Source organism: Camelus dromedarius, chromosome 12, assembly GCF_036321535.1.
Source record: "Camelus dromedarius isolate mCamDro1 chromosome 12, mCamDro1.pat, whole genome shotgun sequence".
NCBI classification, from domain to species: domain Eukaryota; kingdom Metazoa; phylum Chordata; class Mammalia; order Artiodactyla; family Camelidae; genus Camelus; species Camelus dromedarius.
This window is the reverse complement of record NC_087447.1, coordinates 3,208,988-3,231,939: the sequence shown is the minus strand read 5'-3', so window position 1 is coordinate 3,231,939 and position 22,952 is coordinate 3,208,988. Positions and strand designations below refer to the sequence as shown.

General features: G+C 55.6%; 1 protein-coding gene across 8 annotated transcripts in view; it reads left to right on the top strand.

Annotated features, from left to right (window-relative positions):
- Positions 1 to 22,952, top strand: part of CTTN (cortactin) — a 32,556-nt gene that overhangs the window by 493 nt on the left and 9,111 nt on the right. For 2 of the 8 annotated variants that reach the window (XM_031448150.2, XM_031448157.2), the window contains exons 2-13: positions 3,263 to 3,355; positions 5,379 to 5,465; positions 5,602 to 5,675; positions 7,738 to 7,867; positions 11,255 to 11,365; positions 12,376 to 12,430; positions 13,485 to 13,595; positions 15,756 to 15,866; positions 16,376 to 16,486; positions 17,246 to 17,356; positions 18,610 to 18,665; positions 22,468 to 22,537. In XM_031448150.2, coding sequence (XP_031304010.2) covers positions 5,379 to 5,465; positions 5,602 to 5,675; positions 7,738 to 7,867; positions 11,255 to 11,365; positions 12,376 to 12,430; positions 13,485 to 13,595; positions 15,756 to 15,866; positions 16,376 to 16,486; positions 17,246 to 17,356; positions 18,610 to 18,665; positions 22,468 to 22,537 — 1,027 coding nt within the window. In that variant the 5' untranslated portion in view covers positions 3,263 to 3,355. Of the gene's footprint in view, positions 1 to 3,262; positions 3,361 to 3,410; positions 4,947 to 5,378; positions 5,466 to 5,601; positions 5,676 to 7,737; positions 7,868 to 11,254; positions 11,366 to 12,375; positions 12,431 to 13,484; positions 13,596 to 15,755; positions 15,867 to 16,375; positions 16,487 to 17,245; positions 17,357 to 18,609; positions 18,666 to 22,467; positions 22,538 to 22,952 lie in introns of those variants that run through there. The other 6 variants (XM_031448159.2, XM_031448158.2, XM_031448160.2 and 3 more) reach the window with 5 other exon arrangements.

The following is a 22,952-nucleotide window of genomic DNA, read 5'->3' as shown; positions in this document are numbered from 1 at the left end:
GGCCTGAGGGGTGGGTGCCGGGACTCCTAGGAGGAAGAGGCCGGAGGGCCGAGGGGGAGGGGTCGGGACCCGGGGGTTTAGGGGACGGGGACGGAGGGCCCAGGGGATCTGGGGTGGGAGAGGGGCCCTATGGGGATGGGTTCCAGGACCCAGGGGGTCAAGGAGAAGGGGCAGAGGGCTGGGGGAGGGGCTGAAATTTCGCTGGCTGCAGGGTGGAGATGTTCCCGCCCAGCTCCGGGCCCGCACCTACCGGGAGGTGTTGCAATCAGGTCATTGGAAATGCAGCGACTCGCGCAGTTGCAGAGTTGTGAGGCCCTAAATTTGGAACAGTCTCTTCTCTGGGTGTGTTGGAGATCACCTGGAAGGTGCTTTTGGAGTGTCTCAGGTGAAGAGGGGGACAGGTCTTCGTCCTCCTGGAATGGAGCCCTGTCCGGCTTCTGGGGGAGGAATTCCACTTTACGCTGGACGCAGCTCTGGAGGCGTCCGGAGCGGGCGCTCTCCCCGGGCCTGCTCCGCTTGGGCTCAGTGTCTACTTGGCCCCGCGGGCCTTTGTCAGGCGTAACCTACCAGGTCCTGAACGCATGATTCAGCCTGGCGGCCCGCAGGCCGGTTTGGGCAGAGCCGAAGTTAGAGCGCCCCTCCCGCCGCGCCGGGTCCAGGTCTGAGGTCTGCGGGGTGAGTCACCGGTGCCGTATGGGAGGCAGGCCTACTTCTCTCCTGGATGGAAAGTACTCCCAGACACTCAAGGAACGAGGAAAAGCCCTAAAGGCGACTTGCCACGCAAGAATAAAGAGCTGGGGGATGCAGAGTTACTTTTGATGCTCTGCCCCCCAGGACCTGAAAGTTTACCTCCCACTACATCTGACTTTAGTGGAAGTATTTTGAAGGACTTATCCATAAAACACTTTAAAATGGGATGAACATAATTGTTGATTCAGATCTTTGGTCCGTGCCAGGCAGTGATGCTTAGAAAGCACATGGTTGAGTGGTAGAATCATTGTGAGCCCCAGCTCCTGCCTTGTGTGGTGATAGGCCCATGTCCTGGGGCGCGGAGAGCCGAGGCTGTGTGTCCATCAGATGTGCAGATGCAGGAGCCGGGATGGGAGGGGATTCCTCTGAGTGATTGTGGTGTGAGAGTGGGCCTTGTGATACCTGTTTCCGATGCTCAGATGCCTTTTTGTGCTGCCCTAGAGAGGGCGAGGTTGACAGAAAGCTTAATTCTGCGTGGGTGCTTTCCTCACCTCAAAAAGAGACCCTGTCCATCCTGCTCTGACACTGGGCAACCGCTGATCTACTTTTTGTCTCTAGACTTGCTGGTTCTAGCCTTTCATATAAATGAGACTGTATACTCTGTGGCCATCTGTGTCTGGCTTCTTTCACCAAGCATAATGTTTTCAGGGTCATCTGTGTTGTAGCAGGTGCCAGTGCTTCACTCCTCTTCATTGCCAAATAATATTCCATTGTAGCGATAGACTGCATACCACAGGTCTGTTACGTAACATGGACGTTTGGGTTATTTTCACTTTTTGGCTGTTAGGAATAATGCTGCTGTGAACATTCCTATCCAAGTTTTGTGTGGACGTTTTCCTTTCTCTTGGGTGTATACCTGTAGGAGTGGACTTGCTGGGTCGTACGATCTCTCGGTATTTAACATTCTGAGGAACCGCCAGGCTTTTTCATTTTACTTTCCCACTAGCAATATAAGAGGGTTGTGATTTCTCCGCAGCCTCACCAAACTTCTTACTGTCTTTCTAAAATTTATCTTAGCCATCCTAGAATGCCTGGAGTGGGGTCTCCATGGAGCTGATTTGCATCTCCTTGATAGTTAATGTTACTCTCTTTTCATGAGCTTATCTGTCTGTGTATCTTTGGGAAAATGTTGATTCAGTTCCTTTCTTCACTTAAAAATGTGATTAATTGTTCTTTTCATTATTGAGTTGTAAGAGTTCTTTATGTATTCCCGATATATGACCTGAAAATAGTTCTCTCATTCTATGAATTGTTTTCACTTTCTTGATGGTGTCCTCTTAAGCACAAAGTTTTAAATTTTGTCCAGTTAATTTTTTACTCTTTTCTTCTTGTGCTTTTGGTGCCAGATCTAAGAACTAGTGCCAAATTCAAGGTTATGAACATCTACACTTGTAAGAGTTTAATGGTTTTAGTTGAGACATCTAGGCCTTTGATCCATTTTCTAGCTAATTTTTGTGTATGGTGTGAGGTAGAGGTCCAGAGGTGTTACCTTTGGTGCCAAAAAAAGTACCCAAGGTTTTAAATTTGCAAACAGTTGTTTTCATGATTTTTTAAAAAGTTTTTAAAATACTGAGAGGGTAATAAGTTACTTGAGCCTATCACTAGCCCCCCTCACGTAGATTTTTATAGATGCTGGCTGATTACAGTAGTAACTGCCGTACCCGGAACGTACCCAGCAACCTACAGGAGTTAGGATCTCCAAAGGGAAGCTGAGTACAAGGAAGGCCAGCAGGGCACCCTCCCCGCAGTTCCTAGCACACAGCACGCCGCCTGCTGGTGTAAGTGCTGTGAGCCTGGGACTGGTTTGTTCCCAGGGAACAGGGATTTTACTCATCTGCTCTGTAAGATCTAGTCTAACAGCGGGGTGTCCAGTCAGGGCTGTTGTGTGGCCCCAGGGAAGAGGGGGTGTGTTGCTGGCTTGGGGACCTGGAGCCTGGCCCTCCTGCAGTAACCACTTCCGTTCAGTAGAAATGCAGCCCCATCTCCTGTGCTCCCGGAGTCTCCCCAGTCGCCCCACGTCGTGTTCTGATAGCTGTCACTGTGCTGGGTTTCCCCGGCCACACTGTGGGCCGTCCCTCCAGGAGTGCTTTTCTTGTGTTATTTCTTTCTTTATTTCTTAAACTCAGAGTAATAGAATGTTACTCTTTTTAACATCATCATAAATTAGAATGAACCTGAAATGGAAACCTGTCAGGATGATAGCAAACAGGAAACGTCTGCCAGCAGTGGAGGCAGTAACTTCTGTTTGTGTTAAGAAGAAACTTCATACAGTTAAAAACTTCTTGAAACTCCTTATTTTCTGTAGTTTCTCACTATGGCTGAAAATTGGTTGGGCTTTTTGGTTAGTAAAATGCAAATCTTCCCACCCTTCGTTTCAGCTTTCTTTATAAAACCTTGTTACGTTTGGGAGGATTTCAAAGGTATTCTGAAAAGATCTCTGCACAGAAAGATTTGCCCAGAGTGCCTGTCAATAGCCATCCTTCTGAGCTTTTTACCCTTAATTTTTTTACAGACAGAATCACTCCCAAATGTCTGGACATTCTTCGCTGGATTACTGCATTTTAACCAGAGTTCTGTGAGCAGCCTTCTATCCCCACCTGGAAAAGTAAGGTTTGTGAGCTGTGGACATTCTCGTATTCTCCCCTCTGGGGCTCAGGCAAACCCCTTTGATAAGGAAAGTGAAGGGTGTTCTCTTGCTGGGTTTGCAGAGATAGGGACAGTCATTTTCTGGGAGGAAGTTTCCTTGTTCGAAAAAATCAAGCTAGGTTTCCAGCATGGTCTGTGGTCTAGAAAGTTGAGGGGGCTTCCCCAGAACTCTGGAGTAGGGGACTCGGGGGCATCCTGTCCTCTCCGAGCAGCCGCCCAGGCCCTTCCTCCCGTTCCGTTGTGGTGAGAAGGGCAGGAGCGTGATGCTGTCGAGTGCGGCCGTGCTCACCTGCCTGTGGGGAAGCTGGCTTCAGAGAGATGGGCGAGGGTTGGGCTCTGCTAGTGTTTTCCTGACGTGTCCAACAAAGTCACAGGCCAACTCATCTGTTTTCACCTTTGTCTTAGCGGGGAGGAGAGCCCCCCGGCCCTCTGCAGAGACCCCTGTCCTTTTGGGTGACCCTCTCCTCAGTGATTGGACCCATAGGCAGCCGAAGTCCTACAGATGGGCAACCCCTTCTCCGGGACAGTGTGGTGCCATGGGGCAAACGCATCTGGGGGAGGCAGAGGCTGAGGGCAGATCAGTAACTTTCAGGCAGCTGTTCCTTCACTGTGACAGGGCACAGTGGGCCAGGATGACCTGTGGTGTCTGCCGGGGCTGAGTGTCGTCTTTTGGCCCTAAAATCCTGTCAAAAGCAGTTCACATCTGGGAAATCCTTGCCGTGCTCTGGGATACTTAGTCAGAGGGGAACAAGGTTCGAGATGGCCTTGTAGGGACTTTATTGGTCCTGGGGGCCCACAATTCCCTGCCCAGGTGACATGGCAGGAGTCAGATCTGGAAATCCGAGAGCTCTGCACCCTGGCGCGCCTCCACCACCACCTTGGACTTGTGACCCAGCGCAGCTGAAGGGATGGACCTGGGTGGGAGGGCGTCTGTCCTGTCTGGACCCACATAGACACTCGGATGTCCTCAGGGGCAGGGCTTCTGGTGGATTGACTGAAAAATAGGCTTTCTGTTGCTTCCTGGCCTGTGTGCGGCTTTATTGGTACTTCTGGGGAGAATGAATCGGTTCTTCTGATACATGGTTTTCTTTTGAAAGCCTTGAAGGCTGGGTCTGGCCTTTACAGTTATGCAGAAGGCGATCTTGATCAGGTGTGGAGCCACAGCCCTATTCCCTGTACTAGATAAACTCCTGGAATTCGCAGACTCTGCGGAGGAGGAAGGCTGGGGGCCCTGCCTCAGAGACGCCCAGTACAGGAGAAGCTGGCTTGTTATATTCTCTGCGTTTCCCCAAATAGATGGCAAAGAAGCTGCTCTCTAGTAAATTACTTGAAATATTCATTGACTTGTCAGAGTCTGAGTTAAGAAGATCATTATCAGGTTTTGAGTAAGTATTTGAAGTCAGAATGGGTGCTTTTTTAATTTTTTAAATTATGATAAAATCCATGTAACAGAATTGACCGCAAGAGACAGTCAGTTCATTCGCAACGTTGGACAGCACTGTTGTCACAAGACCGCTTAGTGGGACCGGGAGGTATTCCCACTGAATGAAGTAAGTGCGCATGTGACCAGCTTGTTTTCCAGAGAATTTCCTCACTTGAGTTGAAGCCAGGACTGTTTCTTGTGTGTTTCTGCTGCCTCCTGACAACAGTACTAGAGCCGTAATCATCTGTTTCTTTTGTTCCTACCGTTGTCATTTGGGCGCAGGGGTTCTGAATGACCATCTGACCACACGGCCGCCCTGCCCGTGCGGCCTGAAGTGTGCGAGGCTTAGTCCTTGTGGTAACTGTAATGAGAAAGAACGTGAGAGGGAGTCTGTGTATATATGACTGACGCCTTATGCTGTCCACCAGAGACTGACACAGTGCTGTAAACTGACTGTACTTCAATTAAAAAATTTGTTTTAATTGAAAAAAAAGAGCGTACCCATGGGCCTCCGGGCGTGGCCTTGCCAGGTCTCGGGACCCTGGTGCTGCCCTTTCAGATGTGGAAGGCCTCGGCGGGCCACACGGTGTCCATCACCCAGGACGACGAGGGAGCTGACGACTGGGAGACCGACCCCGACTTCGTGGTGAGCCGCCAGCTGCCTCCGCGCGCCTCTGCCTGAGGCCGGCTCCCCTCCCGGGCGTCTTCGGGGGCTGTTTGCCTGTGTGTGTGTCGGGCGACCCAGGGTGTGGGGTGTACTTGTCATTTATCTTTCTTTCCAGAACGATGTGAGTGAGAAAGAGCAGAGATGGGGGGCCAAAACCGTGCAAGGCTCTGGGCACCAGGAACACATCAAGTAAGAGCCTTTCTCCGTCTCTGTGTGAAAGTGATGTTCTGCAAGGTGGCGGGAGAAGGCAGGCGCCCGCCTCCCTGACTAACCGACGCGGTGCCCGCCTGCGCCGGCGCCCTTTTGTTCTGTCTCGTGGCCTGCTGTTCACGCGGTAGGTGGACGTGAGACCTGACGCACATGCTGACACCTTCGTCTACGTGTGTGCACACGTCGGCGCTCAGCGACCTAAACATTCCCAGCGTGGGCGGCTTTTGCCTTTGTAACTCTGGTCTCCTTTTCTGCGCCACGGTCCCCACCCAGGAGCACAGCCCCCTACGCTCTGCCTGCTGACGGGAGGCTCTGAAACGCGAGCCGCCCTCGAGCGAGCGCTTTAGACCTTCAGCACGCCACCCTGGTTTTTATTACTTAGTTGTAGCTTTATTGTCTGACCGTTGTCTGTTGGGTGCCGTGCGCTGAATCCTAACCCTGTGTTCTCATAAAAGCCCCACACAGGAGAGCTGAGTGAAGCGTGTCGCTGTTCCTGCCTGGGCCCTGTCTTAACCTGCCGCCTCAGGGCGGCTTGTCTGCTTGTCGGGAGTGCAGATAAGAGGGAGGTTTAGAATGTGCTCAGGCTGTTCTCTCAGGCCCTGCTGGCTCCAGAGTGTTCGCCCCCGTCCCCTGACTGTGAAGGTGTCGTCACCACCGGCGGCCTGCTTTGGTCACTTGCAGGGGTGTTGCTTGGCCCTGGGATCTTTGCAGTGAAATGAAGCTGTTCTTGGCTGAGAAAGAGTCCGTAAATCCTCCAGAAAAGATCTGCAGTGTGGGCATTTTAGACACAAGTGTTCTCCTCCCTGACTCACCGACTGCCCCCCACAAGCCCCTCGGCAGGGGCCCTGGGACTGGTGGGTCGGAGCCAGGCCGGGAGCTGCCTCGGGTCACTTGCCACGGGTTAGGCTGACCTGTGAATTGGTTTTGTCAGCTGGTCCTCTTCAAAACATGCTGGGGAGGGTGGATTGGAGAAGAAACAAACTGGTCAAGCAGCCTCCCGTTTGGCTAGAATTCAGAGAGCACACCCAGGGGACAGGGCGGTCGTTGGTGCCCTGTGGTCCTTCTGGGTTCTTAGGACTGCTGGTCCCCCTTCCGCCGCTCCCCAGGGGGTTGCAGCGGTGGTGGGCAAGCCCAGTTGGTTTTTTTTTTAATTCTATTTTTCTTTTTTTTCTTGGGGTGGGGGAGTTAGGGCAGTCTGTCTCTCTGTCTATCTATCTGTCTAGCTATCTATCTATAATGGTGGTACTGGGGGTTGAACCCAGAACCTCCTGTATACTAAGCACGCACTCTACCACTGAGCTGTACCCTCCCTCTCCAGCTGGTTTCTTAATAGCAGTTCTGGGATTGTTGTCCAGATGTTGAGGTGTGCACGTGGTTGTCCCCTGGCCCGAGAGGGGCCGTGTGAAGTGGCCTTCATGCCACGCTGGGCCTCCCGACGGTGACAGCTGCAGAGGCTTCCTGGCCTGCCAGGTTTTCACCACAGCTTGTGGTCTGTTCCACCGTTCCCAGTGTTGAAAGTAAAAATGGCTTTTACATTGTAAATTTCTGAAAGTCTTTCACTTCACCTTCGAATAAAAACCTGGAGTACTTCAAGTAGAGAGAAACCTCTAAATGTTTTTGCATCACTGGCTTCATCGGCTGTCCTGGGGGCTTCTGGGGTCAGGGGTGATGACTGTCCTCCCCTCTGCCTCGGGCGGCATTTACAGAGCTCGTTCTCCCAGCTCAGGTGTCTGATAAGACCTGAGAAATCTGTCTCCGTATGGAGCAGGTGAGGCCCCACTTTAGGCCAGGTGCCCGTGGGGATTTTGATGACTCACTGCGTGTATTCAGGTTAAATTTGTGTATGGCTGTAAGCGCCGCTGGAGTGCGGACCAGCTGGCAGAGTCGGGAAGCAGGCATGAGGCGGGGGACTTGGGAGCCAGCAAGTGACGAAATCTTGCAGGTTTGCAAAGATGACATCTCCTGCCCTTGTTATCCTCCTGGAAAGCAAGGATGCGCCTCTGTTTTACCGATTGTTCCTGTTTCCTCTCTTCCCTTTAAGCATACACAAGCTGAGGGAGAATGTTTTCCAAGAGCACCAGAGCATCAAGGAGAAGGAGCTTGAAACAGGACCGAAAGCCTCGCGCGGGTACGGGGGCAGGTTCGGCGTGGAGCAGGACCGGATGGACAAAGTAAGTGTCCGGCCACCTTGGGCCCAGTTCCCAGGGCGCCCGGCCTCTCCTGCCGCCGGCGGAGCGGCCACTCAGGTCTCGTCCTCAGATTGAAAGTTTTGATTCAGTTTATTGAGAGAGAGATTTGCCAGAACTCATCCTCTCTTGATTGACCTTTCCCGGCAAGTGCTGCCACTGTTTAGAAGCTCTTTCAGGGTTCCGAGTGGCCGGGGAGTGGGGGATGTATAGGGAGGCCCAGAGCAGGAGATCGGGGTCTCCCAGGGGCCAGCACGTGAGCAGGACAGAAGCCCAGAAGCAGCTGGACTGCGTTCAGCCTGCAGCCTTGATGGTGCCAGTCTGCAGACCGGAACCAAGTCCGAGGGCCGCGTTTCACATCACGGGTGGAAATTCAGCCAACAAGCGTGCTGATGTACTTTGGGCATTTGGTGACCTTCAGAGGGTGGCCTGGCACCTGGCATCAAGCCACTGCCCACCAGGCTGGGGGTGAGCGGTCACTCAACTGAAGAGCCGAGGGCAAGCCAGTTCTGAGGAGACAGAGATGGAAGTTGTTAGCCAGCGCTGCCGGTCTGCTCTGCCCACAGAGCAGGGAGTGGAGCGGCTGGGGGGCTTGTCTCCACCCTAGAGAGGAGACAGCAGACTCGTGCATCTGCAGTGAAGCAGGTCTCACGTTCTACAGGCGTCCCTGGAGAGGTGGCTTTCCCAGCCTGGGTAACCTGAGATGTCCGCCCTGTTCCATGTAGCAGTGCCAGGCGGGGTCGAGTTCTGCTCTGTAACTCCACACCTGTCCCCCACAGGTCAGAGTTGGCTCCTTAGCTGGGCGTGGCATGACTCAGCCGGGCCACGTGCACTCTGTTGCCGCAGAGTAGACACGTGGGGCCTATGGGTACCCCAAACCCAGTCTGAACTTAGCCTGGAGGTGGAGGTGGACAAGAGAAGGCTGCAGGAAAGAGACAGGGATATTGCTTGGAGTGACTGTCACTCCCAGAGATGTCTGGAGACCACACAGGAAAGTGGGAGCCGGACGGTCTGTGGTTCTAAGAACGGTTGGTGGCTTCTAGTGTCACTCATGGGCGGAGCCCCTGGGTGTTTTGGGCAAGGGGATAGCCAAGTAGGTAGGAGCCGTTCCCACCCTGGCGGCCATGCTCACGGGTTCTGAGGAGGTGGAGCAAAGGGAAGTTGAGTATCAATCTGGGCCCCCAGCTCTGGCTGGGGGAGATGTTGACAATCAAGGAAGAGCTGGGTCAGGCCGGCAAAACCGTTGTCATCTGGTCTGCGCTGCTGCAGGGACTGAGTGGCCGAGTCTCAGGCCCCTGCCCCCCGGCTCAGGCCCTCGGCGGCCCGGACTTCCCGTCCTCACCTCGTGCTCGGCTCAGCACCCACAAGGCACTCGGGACATCGTGTGAGGGCCCAGAGCCAATCTCTCTGGCTGGCACTTTAATGGTACCGGGACGGTCAGGACACGGGCTCACCTTCGGCAGGGCAGTCACCTGCCAACTGCTGCAGGGTTGTGTTCCTCCCTGCATCCCTCACTGCACACTTCAAGGTCACTGTCAGCTCACATGAGCACGACTGGACCCGTCTGTTGTCAGAAATATCAGATTCCAAACCCAAACAGAAAACCCTTGAGTTATTTGTAACGTCCTCTTCAGAAATTGATGGGAAAAAAAAGCTCTGAGATCTGTGTGTTGAGAGTCGAGGAGTATGTGATGGAGACTTCCAGAATAGCACACATTCCAAGCAAGCACATATTTGTGAGAGGAGCGTGGCCTGAGACGATGCGGCCGCTGTCGGGCTGCTCTCTGCGCCGTGGTCTGAGCATCCCCCTTGCAGGGGCTCAAGGGGCCTGGTCTGCGGTGCCAGGAGCCAGGGTACCTTCAGGCTTCGGTCAGTGCTCCGCTCAGAGCTGACTGTCTAATAAGTGTGATCCTATCAGTATAAGGTCAAGGGCAATTTTGGGGATAAATCTGTTTTGATCAAAAAGTTGGAAAAATTACCAAACTGTCACTCTGGCCGTGTTTTTGGAACAGTTTTCTCATAACTTCTTTGTGGTTAAGATCCACGCTGGGGAGTCCTCCCAGCACGCTGCTTCTCTGACGGTACTTTGCCACTGTGTTTTGCGTGAGACCCTGGAAGCCTCAACTGGGTGGTCCCTGCTGGAGGCGTTCGGGATGGGGGGCGGCAGTTCTGTGGATTGGCAGTAGGCTCCAGGCATTGGGACAAACCCAGGAGGCGAGAACGTAACAGCTCTGAAGTTTTCAGTGAACTTGCGTCACGCACATGGACGCGGAAAGGAGGATGCTCTGAGCTGCCTGCGGGGTGGTCAGTTACGGGCTGACCCTGGTGTCAGGTCCCAAAGCCGCTTGGTGGAGTTGTAGACGCACGGATAGGAGGGGTGTCTGGTGCGCTGCAGGCCCCGCACCGAAGGAGGTGGCCTTGGTGGGCACTTCCCAGGCGGGCCGTGTCTTGCTGGAGTGAGAGTTGAGATTTGGCTGTGTCACCGCCCTGCCTCGTGTCATGTGTCAGTCACGTGTCCTGTGTCCTTCCTCGCTGTCCTTTCTGAGGAGGGAGCTTGGCTCTGAACTTGAGGGGGAGGGGCCCGTGAGGCTAGAGCAGGACCAGGGGCCTCTCAGGGCTCGGGTGGTAGATACTTCAAGCTTTGCGGGCCTCTGGGGTCCCTGTGGCAGGTACTGAACTAGCTGTGTTGTGGAAACACAGGGGCGGCCGTAGATGTCACATAAGTGAACAGATGTGGCTGCGCCGTAGATGTCACATAAGTGAACAGATGTGGCTGTGTTCCAGAAGCTTCATTTACAACACACTGCAGCGCCCGGGGTGGGCCATGGGCCGTGATTTGCTGACCCCACAGTGGACGGCGTGGAAAGCCCAGGGCTGACTGCTTGGTAGGCGTGTGACCTTGAGCAGAAGGTCGCCGAACTTGCTTCCTTCTCCGTGGGTGGGGCTATGACAGGCTGCTCCACACTGGCTGGGCTGTTGGCTCTGAACACAGAGCGTCGCTAAAGCCTACCTGTCTGTGTCAGTGTGCTTGGCAGTCGTGTTGCAGGCTGTGGCTTGTGGTGTCTAGATGGGGACGGGCCCCCTGGTGCCTCAGGCCAGTTGTGTCAGAAGCCCCCACCTGTGGCCAGGGTTCCTTGGCTGCTTCCGGGGAGCCCGATACAGGGAGTGCAGTGAACACCTGTGCTGGGGCTGGGCGCTCCCCTGGGCCGACCTGCACCTCGCGATCACCCACACTGGTCACCCACACTGGTCACCCACACTGATCTCCCACACTGACCGGAAATGGGGGCTGCCCACTGAGGCCCGCGTCGGGGGAGGTCCAGTGTGGTGATACTGGCAGGCGTCTAACACTTGGTTTTTGCCCCCGTGCAGTCAGCGGTCGGCCACGAGTATCAGGCGAAGCTCTCCAAGCACTGCTCGCAGGTTGACTCCGTCCGGGGATTTGGAGGCAAGTTTGGCGTCCAGGTGGACAGAGTTGACCAGGTGAGTGAGGCATTGTGGGCAGCCAGGGCTGGGGAGGGCCCGGGGCCACTCCCTGTAGATCAGAGCTCACTGCCAACATCATGTGCCCCTGGCTGTGTCCTCTGGGCCTCTTGAGGTGACGCAAAAGTGCCTCTGACTCTGGGCCTGCAGGGGTCGTCCCCACCGCAGGGCTCACGGGCCCCTCCCCTGATGCTCTGAGCTGGTGGACTGGCTCCTTAAGATGCGAGAACTGTGACGTGTAAGAGCGTTTCTCGCTGATCGCTGTTGAAACACCCGCGTCGGATCCGCTCATCAGACGGCCCTGCGACGCCCTAGGTGTACTCTGTTTCTCTCCACCATTCTGGGTGTCAGTGTGACAGGGACCCCCTAAGGTGTCCAGAGCAGACGAGGCACAGTGCGCCCCCACCACTTCCAGGCTGTGCTTAGCGTCCAGACGCTGTTCCCGCAGCTTGGACCCCAGCCCGCTTTCTTGATTCCCTGGCCAGGGCCGTTAGCCCTTTGTTTTACGTCGTGACCATGGAGAGCCTGGGATGGGGTCAGGCCTCGGTCCACGTCAGGCTTTGCTGAGTATGAGCCGTGGTTCTGCACTGGCTTGGCTGTGAAGCAGGGCAGCAGTAACGCCGGTCCCCTGGGCTGTGTGGAGCCGCCCCTGTGCTGGTCCGTATCACCGATGTCAGCGCTGTCCTGGTGGAGGTCTGTCTGAGGGGCTGGCTGACGTGCGGCAGTGGGGAGTCGGCCAGCGGGGCGTTGCGTGCCTGAACCCCAAGCCGGGCGCGCCCTGCAGCCGCCAGCCCCGGGGGGGGGGGCAGGCCGCCACGCTCGCAGCCCGGCCTGGGGGGCCCCCGAACACATTCAGAGCACCAGAGCTTCGGGCGTTCGTGACTTAGGAAATCAAATGTCAGAAAATAACATGCCTGTGTTTTTAAAGTTAACATCCTATGTATCATGGATCCAGAGTAACTGTTTTGGAGGTGTGCAGAAATGCGTTTCCCTTTTGTCTGTACCTGCAGTCTGCCGTGGGCTTTGAATACCAGGGGAAAACTGAGAAACACGCCTCCCAGAAAGGTACGTGTGGAAGGCGCAGACGTCGGCAGGAAGGTGGCCCTGCCTGGTTCTGAAGGGTGGGAGGATGCCGTCACGCCAGGCCTCTCCTGGGGCAGGGATGTTGCCATCAGGAGGCCCCCCCGCTCTCCTGTGTGTGTCTGGATCCCCGGGTGTCGTGTGACCCTGTGGCCCTGGCCTCTCATGTCACCGTGGTGCCTCCCATGTTGCAGGAGAAGCTGCCTCCCTTCATCTGTGCCTCGTTGCCCGGAAATGTCAGCTCTCTCCCTGGGTGGGCAAAGCTGCCCTCGGAGGGCGGGAACCGGAGCCGCCGAGCGACCAGTGTTCTCATTGCATCCCTGTGTCTATTTAGGCCTTGGCTAGTCTTTGTGAAGTCATGCTGGCCTCGTAAGGCCTTTTTTAAAAAAATGCAAATGTCACTTCCTCAGAGCACTCGAGGCATTTTTTGAAGGTTTGCTTACTTCTGCCTCTCGCGGGTCGTCTGCTGACCAGGGAGTGAGCTCGGCCGGGAGCAGCCCAGGGCCCGTCTGCCCGGTGCGCCTGGCCCGATGCTGGGCCCACGGGGTCTCTTCTTGAAGCCATTTTAGCTGCGGAGCTTTCTTTATACACTGGCCTTTGGTTTTTTTTGTTTTGTTTTGTTTTGTTTTGTTTTTTTAAGCTAACTTTTTTCTTATGGAGGGGGGAGGTAATTAGATTAATTAATTTTTAATGGAGGTGCCGGGGATGGAGCCCAGGACCTCATGCGTGCCAAGCATGTGCTCTACCACTGAGCTGCGCCCTTCCTGCCATACACGGGCCTTTGAACGGTTACTTTCCGAAGTGGGACTGTGGCTTGTTTCTGTCCTGCACCAGTCGAAAGGGACCAGGCTGCAGGGCCACGCAGACGGTACCCAGCGTCACTGGTGTGTGACGGGGGTGGCCTGTTGTGCATTTTAAAACGTATACTTGACCTCCTGGTGAGTCGTCACCAAAAATGTCTTTGTCTCGCTCAGTTTAACCGAGGTGACGCTGCAGCCTGTCACCAGGCGCCTTTCCCTCTGCCTCCCTGTCTCCTCAGACTACTCCAGTGGTTTCGGTGGCAAGTACGGTGTCCAGTCCGACCGTGTGGACAAGAGCGCGGTGGGCTTCGACTACCAGGGCAAGACGGAGAAGCACGAGTCGCAGAAAGGTGGGCCGCGTCGGGAACCCCCGCCCGGCGTTCCCATGTCTGCAGGCCAGCGCCAGGGGCTCCCTCCTGTGATGCATATTGGTTTACGTTGTATTTATACAGTCTTTTTATTTTTTATTGAAGTAGTCAGTTATAGTGTGTCAATTTCTGGTATACGGCACAGTGTCCCTGTTTGTGTGTGTGTGTGTGTGTGTGTGTGTATGCAAATATATTTGTTTTCATATTTTTTTTCATTATAGGTCATTATAAGATGTTGAATATAGTTCTGTGTGCTATCCAAGAGAGATTTGCTTTTATCTATTTTTATATATAGCTGTTAACATTTGCAAATCTCAAACTCCAGATCTATCCTGTCTCACCCGCTTTCCCTCCAGCAACTGTAAGATTGTTTACTGTGTCTGTGAGCCTGTTCCTTTTGTGGATGAGCTCATAGTGTCCTCTTTGCCTTTCTTGTTTTGCTTTGTTTTGTTTTTTTAGATCCCACATATAAATGATATCATGCGGTATTTTTCTTTCTCTTTCTGGCTAACTTCACTGAGAACGATGATCTCTAGGTCCACCCACATTGCTGCAAATGGCATTATTTAGTTTTTTTTATTGCTAAGTAGTATTCCATTTATTTATACAATTTTTTTAACCTAAAATGTTTGGTCGTCCCTATTCCTTTCTAGTCACTGTAGGTGGTTTGTGGTCATTTTGATGACTGCTCAGCCCTCCGTTATATGCAGATTCTGTAGTCTGCTTAACCCTTCCTCTTTGGAATGTGGAATTTAGGTTATTTCTGATTTTTGGTGTTAAGAATAGATGGCGGTGAATATTCTTGTCCCCATTATCTTATATACGTAAGTGATTATTTTAAAGAATCAATGCCTTGAAGTGGAGTTGCTGGGTCGGAGGACATTGGATTTAAAGTTTTGAGCCACGCTGCCAGATTGTCTTCAGGAGCCGTCCCGGCTTCCCTGCAGCGCCGCCGCTCACCCGCCCCGGCCAAGTGCCCCCGCTCGGCCCGCGGAGCGGTATGTTTACAGCGGTCAGCCAAAACTCAGCCCCCACTGCAGAGGTCATGAATTGCTGGTTCTTCTGCATTGTCTGTTTTGTTTGACCTCCACATTTAAATTTTTATAATAATTGCCAACGTATAAAAAGTGAGAACTCACAGATTTTTTAAAACCGTTTTTTTTTAAAAAGACAGAAGTGAGAGGCAGCACGGGGATCGCAGCTGGCTCAGCATTTCCCTGGGGAGACGGCAGCCGGCCCTGGGGCGCCGGTGTGCTGAGGGCACCCCTCCCCTACACCTGGCAGGGCCCGCTGCCTGGGCTTGCTTTAAGCCCCGCCTCCTCTCCCTACTGGGGACAAACCTGTGCTCCTTTGCCCAGTGTGCCTTCTGCTAATCAGGACCTGCTGTTGGATCCTGTTCATTTTTGCCAGATTTTTCTCCCTGCGACGGCCCTGAGGAGGAATTCAGACGCCTCTGGGAATCCGGGAGAAGAGGCCGAAGTTCCTGGTGCGGCCTCGGGCTCCTGGGCAGCCCAGGCCCTCTGGGGTGGGATTCGGTCTTTGCCCAAACTGGAGGCCACTGAGAAGGTGACTGTTCAGTGTAACAGTGACTCAGGTTTCAGGAGAACTCACGTTTATGGAAGGTGCTCTGTGATGGTCCTGTCTCCTTGGGGCAGTCCCTGATGCACTCTGCTGCTTGAGTTTGTGAAGGAAGTGACTTTTTTTTTTTAATAATAATAAAAAAAATTTTTTTTCTTTTTTAGTGGAGGTGCTGGGTATTGGACCAAGGACCTCCCACGTGCTGAGCACGCCCTCTACCCCTGAGCTATACCCTCCCACCCACCACAAGTGTCCTTTTAAAAGCTTGCTCATGGGGCTCATCCTGATCTCAGAAACTTTATGTGAATTATGGTTCCATGCTGTCATTTGGAATGAAGGAAAGATGCTACAATTATTAATCCACTATATTTACTATTCTTTGTGATTCTATTATTATACATAAATAATACTTTTAAGTGTTTTCCACATTAGTGATCTTACAGTGAGCTGCAAAGATTTTTTTTTAAGTTGAGAGATAAGAGTGCTTCCTTAGAGACTGCCGAAATCCACAGCTTGCTCGCTGGTCTTGCTGCTGGCGTACGAACACCACTTCTCTCGTTTCAGATTACTCCAAAGGTTTTGGGGGCAAGTATGGTATCGACAAGGACAAGGTGGATAAAAGCGCTGTCGGCTTCGAGTACCAAGGCAAAACGGAGAAGCACGAGTCCCAGAAAGGTGTCTCAGTTTTCTCTTGCTCCCCACCAGCAGCTGTTCACGTGCTGGGTGTTCACCAGGGCGAAAGGGGGAAGCAGCCGTAACCAGCAGCCCTTAGAGGAGATGTCTCTGTTAAACATGGGGCTTTAAACAGCAAACCCCCAAACAGAGCTGCCAAGTAAGAAACCAGACCTTCGTACGTTTCTCAGCTCTAACAGCACGGCCGGATTGCTTGTAGCCGGGGCCATGCGCCCCGCGTCTGTGTTGCAGGTGGCGAGACCGGGATGGCTCTTAGCGCTGGTTGCGCTGCAGGTCTCGGAGCCCCTCCTGTGGGGCCCTGTCTGCGTTCATCCGCGGCCCTGAGACTGTAGATGAGGTTATTTCCTGGACACACTGTGAGGAGGTCGTCTTACCCAGGGAAGGGTGGGTTTAGTGAATCATGTAGATTGAACTTCGTTGAAAACTTGCCTTCTCCCTATTACTCAGGCTGCCCGTTAATAATAGATTGTGGCCTTTTGTTGTGCACGCAGACTATGTGAAAGGGTTTGGAGGAAAGTTTGGTGTGCAGACCGACAGACAAGACAAGTGTGCCCTCGGCTGGGACCACCAGGAGAAACTGCAGCTGCACGAATCCCAGAAAGGTACACTCACCTGGGCTGCTCGCCATCGAGGGCCTTGGAGAAGTTCTCATTTCCAGTCCACTCGCACCTGGTCTCGCTGTCCTTCTGTGGCGTGTTGTTGTGTCTTCCCCGTTGGAGGTTGTCCTCTGCCTCCCATGGTTTTGAAAGCACCCCACTTCCCGTGGAGTGATGAGCACCCCCCCCGGAGCTGCGGTGAGAAGCCGCCCGTGCCCACTGTGTCCTGAAGCCCCGGCCGCCGCTGCCGCACTCCTAAGGCTGTTTCCCTCCCTCGCGGTGCAGCCCCAGACGCCTGCCAGTTTGCGAAAGATGCTTCCTCTCTGCCAGAACCCCGTCCCTCGGAGAGTAGATGCGGGGAGGGAGGACCTTTGAGGGTACCCAGCTCCCACCCACCCTCGCCACCTGCAGGTTGGAAGTGGGGTGTGTATAACGTGTCACTTCCGTCACGTGCACGGAGACGCGTGCTCTTGTCTGCAGCGTGGGTCAAACCCTAGAAAGAAGTCTCAGAGCGTGGAGAGGCTATCTGAATCAGCTCAAATACAATTCCTAACCTGCTTTCAGGTCTTGGCTGACGTGTTCAGATTTTAGGTTTGTTATTTGACCTTTGAGCCCCTTTTGCCCGTTGGGGAGACTGGAGCTGGGCCTTCAGCCCCCGAGCTTGGCAGGAGCTCTTGTCTTCTCTTAAGTGATGGGTTTGATTCCTGCCCGTGCTTGCACGCTTCTAACCAAACTTCTATTTCCCTGTCACTTGTGGATTTTCAGATTATAAGGCTGGTTTCGGAGGCAGATTTGGTGTTCAGTCCGAGAGGCAGGACGCCTGTGCTGTGGGGTTTGATTACAAGGAGAGACTGGCCAAGCACGAGTCCCAGCAAGGCACAGTGCTCCCCACCCCCCGCCCTCCCCTTCCAGTGCCGCACTTCTAGCACAGACTTCTGGGCTCGGCCTCCGAGTCACCCGCTGCCACCTGCAGGGCACTTGGGTGTTTCCACCCCAGGGTTAGCTGGGAGCAGTATTAACCTGCACCCTTTCTTCCCGTTCAGTTTCTTCTCTCCCATAACTTTGGGATGTGTGTTTGGTAAAAGGTGGCCATAGTTTGCAGGTCATGTCACCCTGGCCCCGTGACCGGACTAGTTCTCCGCTCTCATCGAGAGCCGCCTTCCTGACTCCGAGACCAGGAGAGCGTGTCTGGTTCGGCCAGATCACGGGCCTGCGGCCAGAGATTTGGTGGCCGCGAGGGGCCTGGGGCAGGCGTGTTCTGTGTCTCCTCTGTGGTGGTGGTTTTTTTTTGGCCCAGGGTGGGAGGTATTTTTGGGGTTTAGTTTTGGTTTTCCTTTTGTTTTGAGAGCACCATCTACATGTAACTCCTTCACACAGAACCGAACAGTACCTACACAAAGCTGAAACTGGACGGGACGTTTCTAGGTGTGGGTGCTGGGAGCCCGAGGGGCAGACACGCTTTTTCTCAGAGCGGCTATTTAATGACCGTCAGAGCCGAGGACACGGAACTGGGGAAGGAGCCGTGCCATCACTTTTCCTGATGTTACAGGCCCGAGTCTAGGCTTCCCGTCCCCGTCAGGGGCTGGGGAAGCGTCCCCTCAGACCGATCCACGGACGGCAGGGACGTGGCCTTGGCTCTGTGTGTCACTGACGCTGCCTGGCAGTGTGACTGTCATAATCTGTGTTGACAGAAGTATCTCACTGGTAGAATTTCCTAGCAGCCTTTTTCTTTTAAAAAGCAAGAGAAAGCCTGCAGTTGGGCCTCTTTCTAGGGCCCAGTAAGCAGGAGCGGAGGAGGAGCCGAGTGGGCTGTCGCTGGGGAAGACTGTGCTAGGAGGGGCGTTCCGCCCCGCACCCCCCCGCACCCGCCCGCACCCTCTGCCCCCCGGGAGAATGCGCACGGCTCGCCCACGCCTCTCTCCCGCCTCTCACCTGCTTGCCTGCCGAGCACCGGGGGCCGAAACCAAGCCCGCCTCGCAAGCAAGGGCTCGTGGTTTGATGTTGTCATCCGTCACTCGGGCACGTTTTCTCGGGCCGTCTCTGGGTCTGTGTGCACGCCTCTGCCGTCAGCGCCACGCCGGGCCTCGACCTCGGCCTGAGAGTAAGTGCCACGTCATGTTGCATTTCAGACTACTCCAAAGGATTCGGCGGGAAATACGGGGTGCAGAGGGATCGGATGGATAAGGTGAGTGTACCACAGCCAGGGCCCCGTGTCTTCTGCGGCTAAGGCCGGCCGTCTGTGCTGCTCTCGGGGGGATCGCTGTTCTGCGGATGGTCTCTGTTTTCTGAAGCGCCGTCGTCTCAGTCTGCGGTGTGTTGTCACCGTGGGGGTGCCAGTAGCTAACACGTGTGCTGGGCTCCATCTGCTGAGGCCTCGGTGTCCTGGACCCCTCGAGGCCAGGCTGCGAGGCGGGTACGTTTTATAGTGGAGGTGTCCCTGGCTAGGCAAGCCCAGAGCTGGGCCACCACCACCACCCGCATGTTTAGAGTCCAGGGCCAACACGAATGCCACCGGGACTTGTGGCTGTTTGCATTAAATTTCTTAGCAGGAAACTGGAGTGGAAACTGAGTTCGTTGGTCACGCCGGCCAGGCGGTGGTGGCCACCATCCTGGAGAACGCAGGTGTAGGACGTGTGTGTCCCTGCAAGAGGTCCGGACAGCACCCACCCAGAGCCAGAGCCAGACCCCCGAGCCACCTCACAGTCGTTCTCCCACGGGGACGCCCTCCCCCAGCCTGTCACTCTTGATTGGTTTCCGAGTCTCAGCCAGCCAGTCGGCCTCAGGCCTGGTGATTGTCTTTCTAGTCTGAAGTCTAGCCGTCTCAGAGGACCGGACTCACAGGCGGTGTGGGGTGGTCCACACTGGGCCGGGGTGTGTGAGACTCACAGGCGACGTGGGGCAGTCCACGCTGGGCCTGGCTGTGGCTTTTGTCTCTGCTCAGTTCAGCTCAACAGGATGGAGGCTGCCCTGTCCGGCCGTGTGCCTGGCATGTGGTCCTGGGCCTCAGGCCTGGTCTTTGTGGACATATTTCCCTCAGGCTGCCCAGATGGGGCTCCAGCGCGTGGCCGTGTGGGCCTGGGAGCGGGTGACTGGGCACAGGGCTCTGGCCGAGGGGCCGGGAAGTGTCCTGAGGGGGTCAGCTCTGAGCTCAGTTGGCCAGAAAAGAGGGGCGGGGAGACTGGAGAGTAGGCACTGTGTGTGTGCAGGTGTGGGGACAGGGTCGCTGCCGACTGCACGTGTAGGGATGGGCCTTATTGCAGACACTGGAGATTTGAGAGAAGCTCGTCAGGGCCCCCATCTCAGGGAGCCCCACAGACCCTGTAAGGTTTTGCATTTCATCAGTGAGCTGCAGCTTCAGTGGAGCGATCGGGGTGCGGTGCAGGCCCGGGTGGACTGGGCTAGTGGCAGAGGAAGAGAAACACTGACCTCAGTGAGTGTGGGCGGTGGAGCCCCCCGGTCTGAGGGGTGAGGAGGAGGGAAGAGGCAGGACCGTCCCAGGTGGATGCTAGGGCTGTCCGCTGAGCTAGGCCGTGTGGGTAAGGTGAGTAGGCTGTGGGTGAGTCTGGGCTGTGCTGTGGGGGCGGGGGTTGGGCCCTGCCCACAGGTGCAGGTGGAACCAGGGGAGCCCGTCCTGTGTTGGGGGATGAGCAAGGACCACACATCTGGTCCTGCTGGTCTGAGGGTGGAGAGTTTCGAGGAGGAAGAGGGAGGGTCACCTGTGCTCAGGGGTGCTGCTGCTGGGGGTCCTGTTGGGGTGAGTGGTGTGGCCATCTTTGATGCCCTGGTGGGGGCATTTTTTTGAGGTTGGGGGAGTTGGGGGAGGCCAGCTGGCTATGTGGGGAGGGGAACCCCAAAGTTGGCAGGTTTGGGCCTGCTCCCCCTCACTACCCCCCCGCCATGGTTGGGATGAGCTGGTCAGTGGTCAGCTGAGAGGGTGGTTCTGTTTAAGGCAGAAGAGAACCCAGACCATAGAGAGGTAGGTGGAGAGACCCTGGGCTGTGTCGGAGGGCAGGGTCCCCGCTGTGGCTGAGCCGGAACGGTAGCTTCGTGCGGGAGCGCATGCAGGTTTCTGTCTGGGGGTGAGTGTGCTTCCTGTCAGTGGTGATGTTAGCCGTCTGTGTGGTGCACTTGGGAAGCCGGAGGTTAGAAATGTGAGGTGACTTCCCGGGTCTCAGTGAACTGTGCGCGGGGGGATTTGGACCCCAGTACTGGCATGAGGTCGTCCCTCGGGGGGAGGGGTGCTGCTGGGACTCAGGTCTGCAGTCGTCCCTGTGGATAGTGGAACCAGGTGAGGGGTTTCCGGCAGGCAGGTCCTAGGAGAGGTTGAGACCTTGGGTTTGCCGGGCTGGACCGCGGGGAGCGGGGTCCCTGTGGAGGAGGGTGGCCAGTGGGGAGAGGAAGGTTCTAGTTGGCAAGCAGGTCTTGGTGATGGGGCGTGATGGGGCGTGTTACGGACGAGGCAGTGCGCAGTGTGGTGGGGACCGCGCAGCAGGGAATGAGAGGCTTTGGGGTTGTGGGGTTTGTCGGGAGCCCCCAGGGTGATGGCAGAGATGGCTGTGAGCATCTCAATGGAGAGCTGGCCAGACACGGCAGGTAGTGGGCAGTCGGGGGCTGGGGTGGGGTGCTGTGGTGCCTTGGGAGCACAGGACTCCCTCTGGAAGCAGCAGGAAGGAATGCGAGGTGGCCCTGTGGACAGCTGGTGGAAGCAGGGCTTAGAGGTGGTTCCGGAAGGAGATGGCAGACGCTGGCAGACACTGGGCAGTGTGGGAGCTGGGCGGGGGTGGGGGCGTGCCTGGGAAGGGGGAGAGGGCGTGGTCAGGGTGGAGGCCTGGAGGGGAGGCAGGATGGCCCTGAGCCCTGGCGCTGCGGGCACCCCGCTGGATGCGGCTGGGCCTGGAAGGGCAGGCGGGTGGCGGTGGAAGAGGGGGCGCTTTGGGGAGAGGGTCAGCTGTGCAGACCAGACCTCCCTGCGGCACTGGCACTGTCGCGGAGCTGCCTGTACCTGAACTCGGGGAAGGTGTGCACTCCTTGGGGCTGATGCCCACAGCTCCAGACAGCAACCAGGCGAGCTTCAGTCCTAGCTCTCCCGCTTTCTTTCTCCGAGTCGTGGGCATCAGAAAAGGAGCAACTACCCTGAGTCCCTGTGCTTCTCTGGAAAGTGTTTGCCCTTGGTGACCAGGCTGGCCTGTGGTTCTGGGAGCCTGTGTGCGTCCTCGCCAGCCTTTGCATGGACAGTTGTCGCTGCCCCTTGAATGTGGCAGAGTGGGTCCCCTACAGAACAAAACTACAATTGTGCTTATTGGGAAAAGTGGAGGATCAGGGAGGCTTTCTTGTGTCCCCGAGCGCCCCCTCCTGACAGAGCAGAGGCTCCTGGGGGCCTCTCTCGGTGGTGATAGCTTGGGAAGAACCCGTGGTTGGTTTATCTTTGCTTTTTCTTTTCTCTTTCTTTTTTTTTGCTTTTTTTGAGCAGTTTTCTCAAATTTGAGGGGACGGTACAGAGATTTTCTGTACACTGCCTCCCTCCACTCACGCAGAGCCCCACCACGCACACCCCGACCCGAGTTGTCCATCTGTTACAGCCTGTGAGCCTGCCTCGAGCCTGTGTCGTAACCCTCGGAGCAGAGGTGGGCCTCGGGGCTCACCCGGGGTCGGGCGCCCTGTGGCTTTGGCCAGGAATGCGATGACTTGTGCCCTCCGGCGTTGCTTCCCGCAGAGTGGTTTCACCTCAGACCCCCGTGCCCTACGGGCTCGCCCCTGTGTGTGTATTTCTCCTCTGGCACCGACCCGAACCGTCACCCGCAGATGTGTACCATCACGCTTCGGGCCTCTGTTAAGTTGCAGAATGGGTAGATGTGGAACCCTCGGGCTCTCTGGTTGGTTCTTTCGGAAGATGTAGGCAGGCTCCAGCGTTTGTGTAGGTAGAAGCCATCACAGGCCGAGAAGGAAACAAGGGTGCTGTCCTGATCTTGCCTTTCCTGTCCTGGTAGAACGCTTCCACCTTTGAGGACGTCGCCACGGTGGCCTCCAGTTATCAGAAGACTGTCCCTGTCGAAGCAGGTGAGTCCCAGCAGCCCCCCGAACAGCACTGTGGGCTTTCCTGGGAGGATGCCCTGCTGTGTCACGTGGGCCCTGGGCAGCGCTGGGGGCGGACAGTTGGCAGAGTGGGGGCAGGAGCAGGTGGAGCTCGTGGAGAGCGGGGCTGTCCTCCGTGTGTCGGGACAGCTGTTGGTTCCCTTTTGATGGAAAGTCCTGTTTGTCCCTGCAGAAGTTCAGGGCCCCTTTCAGACACAGCGTGTTGCAGCTCCCTGGTAGTGGGGGTCTGCTCTGAGGGGGGCTTCCCAAAGCATAGGTGGGTTCACTGCAAGTCCCAGAGGGCCTCCTCACTCCCAGGTTCGGGGAGGCTTCTGCGGTACCTGCAGCTCAGATGCCGCACTGCTCGCCTGGCCGGACGTTTGAGATGCTCAGTCACTGT